Raw genomic sequence first — 5,053 nt, forward strand, 5'->3', positions numbered from 1 at the left:
CATTGGAGACTTTGTTGTTACTGTGTCTGGCATATCGAATACTCTCTGTAGCTTGCCGGGCTCTCCGAGAGGGGCGGAGGAATCGAACTCGGGTCGGCCATGTTGGCTGCATGCAAGGCAAACGCCCTACCCGCTGTGCTATCGCTCCTGTATTTTGTAATATATCACTTTAGGCATTAGCAAGTGAAGAACAGTCATTGTGAAAAACACTAACAAAATTCCCACTGAATTTTTTTCTGAAACATATACTATTTTTAATGAATGCATGAGTCATAGTCTAGCATACTAGAAGTCTAGAGAAAATTTTATAATAACAAACAAGAGAAACAATAACCAAACAATTATTTTTGTAATAATAAGAACATGACACATCAAAAATACACCACAAACCAAGTTAATAATCATGCAACGATAATTTCACATACAAGTTAAGTGTTACTCAGTAAATGTACATTATAGTAATAATCACTCAGAATTACACGGGTTGCAGGTTAATGGACAATAAACTTTTTACTTCGTTTTTGTGTATTGTGTGATGCAGCCACTCATAACTACACAATAACAATGTTATTGTTCAAGTGTCCAGTTGGTGTAAATAAAACAAACTGTCCTTCAAGTTGCATGTCATGTTTCTTTCTTTGTGTCCTTAGTCATGCGGAATCCTACCTTGATTCAAAGTGAGATTCTACTAATCTATCTGATAAATCAGTTGTCACAGATATCTTGGACTCTACTGGTCACTTATTTTTGATATTTTACAAATGCCACCTCCAAATAAACATACAAAAGCACTGTATCTAAGTATTTGTGACAATTATCTTTAATTTTTTAATATTTAAGGTATAAATGGTTCATAGATTTGATTAAAACAATCTATTAAATTGTATATACATATGTATATAAGCTTATCAACTTTGGTTTTCATTGTTGTATCATTGCTAAAAAAACTCATGATGTTTACTACTTGAAATTAATGTCAATGAGTATAATATCTATAATTGGAACTATAAAATAATTATAATAAAAAATCTAATGGTCTTTATTGAAAGTTAAATCTCTGCTTCTAAAAGTTATTCAGTGCATTTCATGTTAAAGAAACACCTGGATGTGACAATTATATATGAATAATTTTATCCATATAAATTTTTAATATGAAGAATTTATAAAATAATTTATACATTAACAGAGGTGAAATGGAATGCAATAAAACATTCTATATCACTAGAAAATTTCAATTGACAATATTCAATTATATTGTAAAAGTTTTTATATTGTTAAATTACTTTTAAAACTCAACAGTGCAATTTTACTTATCCTTATTATGCATAGTCATCTTGTTCAATATTTTTATGTCTTTCTAAAGTTACAAAATAATAAAATTATATTTCTGTGACTGATCACAAAGGGGTGGTTAACATATTCCTGAAAAATTGTGTGAGAACAAAAGGAATACTATTTGTGTTGCCTGCTTGAGGGATGAGAGTCTGATAAGACTTAGAAACCAAAATAAACTAAGTTTGCTGACTGGAGCCATTGCAATTGCCAAATATATTTTATATTGGGAAATATGGTATTTTGAGGTAAACATAATATTTTCTAAAATGTTTTAAGGTTTTTCTCATTCATCCTACCAGCACAAAATGCCAGATCATACACCACGTGGCAAGATCTACTTAGTCCTGAGAGAATCAATGCTGAGTACCCAGGGGGACACACGGAGTGGCTATTTAACCCAGGTCAGTGAGGAGGTAGCGCTGAAACAGCCGGCAGAAACCACTACAAGAAACAAAGTCAGTAGAATTGGGCCAGGTATCCTGCCTCTCTCATTTGTCTTTTATCTTTTTATGTACTTTATCTTGCCTTTCTGACTTGTGTTTTGTATTTCTTATGTTCTCATCCCTTTTATAATTCTCGACTGAAAGATTTTTATGCAATCAGAGAAAGGATTGTATAAATGTCAATCATTTATAGAATTACTCTTAGCCATTAAATTAAAATGTCTACCCATCAAGAATAATAAAAGAGTAAGACAAGATTGTGGAGGTGACTGAGTACTTTTTGTCTTCTTTCTTTTTGTTTTTTTGATATACTAGTGGGATTTAATTTTAAGCACTTTGCTTTCCAAAGGAGAATATTTTTAAAAGATATTTTAAAAGTATTTTAAAAGATAAGTTTATCCAGGCAGATTTTTAAATGAGTTTACATGCAGATTTGGAGACCAGTATGATGATCACGTGATAATAATTCATATATTTAAATTTATTATCTGTTCTTCTTTTAATTTCCCTTTATATCTTTCACAAAATGAAAAGGGTATGTTTGTTATTGTAGATAACATAACTGGTTTGGGTGAAATATAAAAGTGGAAATAAAGTTCAGCTGGCCTCAAAGTCTATTCTACTAAAATCAAAGTGAGACCAAACTCAAGACATATCTTTCAGGCAATTAGGGATAAAAGCAAAACAAAAAAGCAAATAATCCTAAACCATATAATGATTTCTAGAGAACAATAACAGAGGGCAAAGTTCAGACATGGCTATCTCTTTGGTATAGATAATTTCTAATTTGTTGAGGATTAAATCATGTAATTTCTATTCCATAAATATGAAATAAGATGCATGATAACAATGGTTTCTTCTTTGCCTTTGTCATTTGTGGCACCGACCTCCCTAAATTAGATGCCTATTTTCTTCTTAATATCCTGCAAGCAGCACCAGCTTTAACAAATGAAACTGGTCAGCTTTGGGAATTTGCTTTGTGCATGTAAGAGTATACACATGTAGTCATTTCTACTTTATTCTCAAGTGGCAACCACCTTCCATGGTGCTCTAGGACCTGAATCAGTGACTTATGAGCATTCTGATTATTGAAACTAGAAGGTCCAGCAGAGTCTTTATATTCTATAAGCTTCCATAGTTCTACTTGACTCACATTTTGGACACCAAGGAACAAAAGTGAATCAATTACCTGTATCTTTTACTTAATGTTGATTCTCTAGTATAGTAAAATATTCACTTCTGCCAAATATAGAGACCTCAAGGGCATTTGGAGAAGCCACTTGTATCTGGGCCAATTTCTTTTCAGAACTACTACTTTAAAAACTTAAGGAAAAATTTCTTGGGGCTGGAGTGATAGCTTAGCGGGTAGGGTGTTTGCCTTGCACGCGGTCGACCCAGGTTCGATTCCCAGCATCCCATATGGTCTCCTGAGCACAACAGGGGTAATTCCTGAGTGCAGAGCCAGGAAGGAGTAACTCCTGTGCATTGCCGGGTGTGACCCGAAAAGCAAAAAAAAAAAAAAAAACTTAAAGAAAAATTTCTTAATATAAAAGAAATTATTTATCATGACGGTATATCTTGGAGTGAAATTGTGCAATTTAATTCAGATGATTACACTGCCATCTCTGTATATTGTACAAATGTAAGCAATACTTATTGACTTACACTTAACTGGTTTTATTTCTAGTAAAATTTATCCAAGAAAACTAGCTTTATATCTTTGTTCTCATACTGGAAAAGGCAGGCCCAGTAAAGAACTATTAGGATTGTATCTTGAAGCTAATTTGCCAATTTCATTTCTCTGTCTCCAGCAAGGATCTTCAAATCTGCGCAATGGCTTTGGAGAATTGCACTGTGTTTTCTGAATTCATATTCTTAGGACTTTCTAGCAGACGGGACGTCCAACTTGAACTTTTTGTATTTTTTCTCTTTGTTTATGGCACAACTGTGATTGCCAATGTAGGGATGATCCTGCTGATCAAGATGGACTCCAGACTCCACACACCCATGTACTATTTCCTGAGCAATCTGTCTTTCTGTGATGTCTGTTATTCCACCTCCGTCTCTCCCAAGATGCTGGTTGATTTCTTATCAGAGAAAAAGAGCATTTCATATTCTTTCTGTCCTGTTCAGATGTATTTTTGGGAAGTCTTTGCAGATGTGGAATGTCTCATGTTGGCTGTCATGGCTTATGACCGTTACGTAGCCATTTGCAATCCACTTCTTTATACAGTTGCCATGTCAAGGAGACTCTGTACCCTGCTGGTTGTCCTCACCTACATCATGGGCTTGATAGATTCCGCAATACATACCTGCTTAACATTTCGGTTGTCGTTCTGCAATTCCAATCTCATCAATCACTTCTTTTGTGACATTCCTCCTTTACTCGCTCTTGCTACCTCAGACACCTCCATCAATGAGATAATGCTGTTTGTGTTTGGTACCATTATTCTGGGTTGCAGCATCTTCACTGTCTTCCTCTCCTACAGCTACATCATAGCTACCATCCTTAGAATGAAATCAGCTGAGGGGCGACGCAAAGCCTTCTCTACCTGTGCCTCCCACTTAAGCACAGTAGCTCTCTTCCATGGCACACTTCTCTACATGTATTTTCGACCCAGCTCCAGTTACTCTATGGATGTTGACAAAATGACTTCTGTTTTCTACACAGTTATTATCCCTATGTTAAACCCATTGATTTACAGCTTGAGGAATAAGGATGTAAAAAGTGCCCTGAAAAAGCTAATCAGCTTTAAATTATGTCCTGGGAAAAACCAATGATTTATCAGAGATTCTGAAGACTACATATCAGGTATTTTGGTATGATTTTGTGATTCTCACCAATACACCTTGCAAGTAATTTTCATCACTTGTCAAAATGCCACCATTTGGTGCAAGTAATTGTTAAACTTATTAATGTTTATATCTGAGTTTTTAGTGCAATTAATTATTAAACTAGATCCTCCCTTAAAACAAATAATAATAATAGATGATTTCTTTGTATTTTTGCTTTGATGGTCAATCTATTTCACTTTCCTATTTAGTTTTATGATCCAGAAATATATTATAGAAGAACTCTATCCCAGATTCAGTTCAATTTAACTGAACTTAAGTTGAATTTTAATTAATAAAAATTCTAATAAGTCTCACTATTTAGCAACAGTCAGATTATAGTTACCTCATTATGTTTGTCTATAAATTTTCTTTTTCTAGTACCACCTTAGTTTTACTAAGAAATCCCTAGCTAGTTCAAGGAAGATTAAATGTAAGGCCTC

At 34.0% G+C, this 5,053-nt stretch overlaps 1 protein-coding gene across 1 annotated transcript; it reads left to right on the forward strand.

The window, feature by feature from the left end:
- Positions 1 to 3,611: 3,611 nt before the first annotated feature.
- LOC130042375 (olfactory receptor 5W2-like) lies at positions 3,612 to 4,559 on the forward strand. The gene has a single exon (XM_056134544.1). The coding sequence runs from the start codon at positions 3,612 to 3,614 to the stop codon at positions 4,557 to 4,559; it is 948 nt and encodes a 315-aa protein (XP_055990519.1).
- The last annotated feature ends 494 nt before the right edge of the window (positions 4,560 to 5,053 follow it).

The sequence above is a fragment of the Sorex fumeus genome, unplaced genomic scaffold (assembly GCF_029834395.1).
Source record: "Sorex fumeus unplaced genomic scaffold, SorFum_2.1 ptg000007l, whole genome shotgun sequence".
Classification (NCBI taxonomy): Eukaryota; Metazoa; Chordata; class Mammalia; order Eulipotyphla; family Soricidae; genus Sorex; species Sorex fumeus.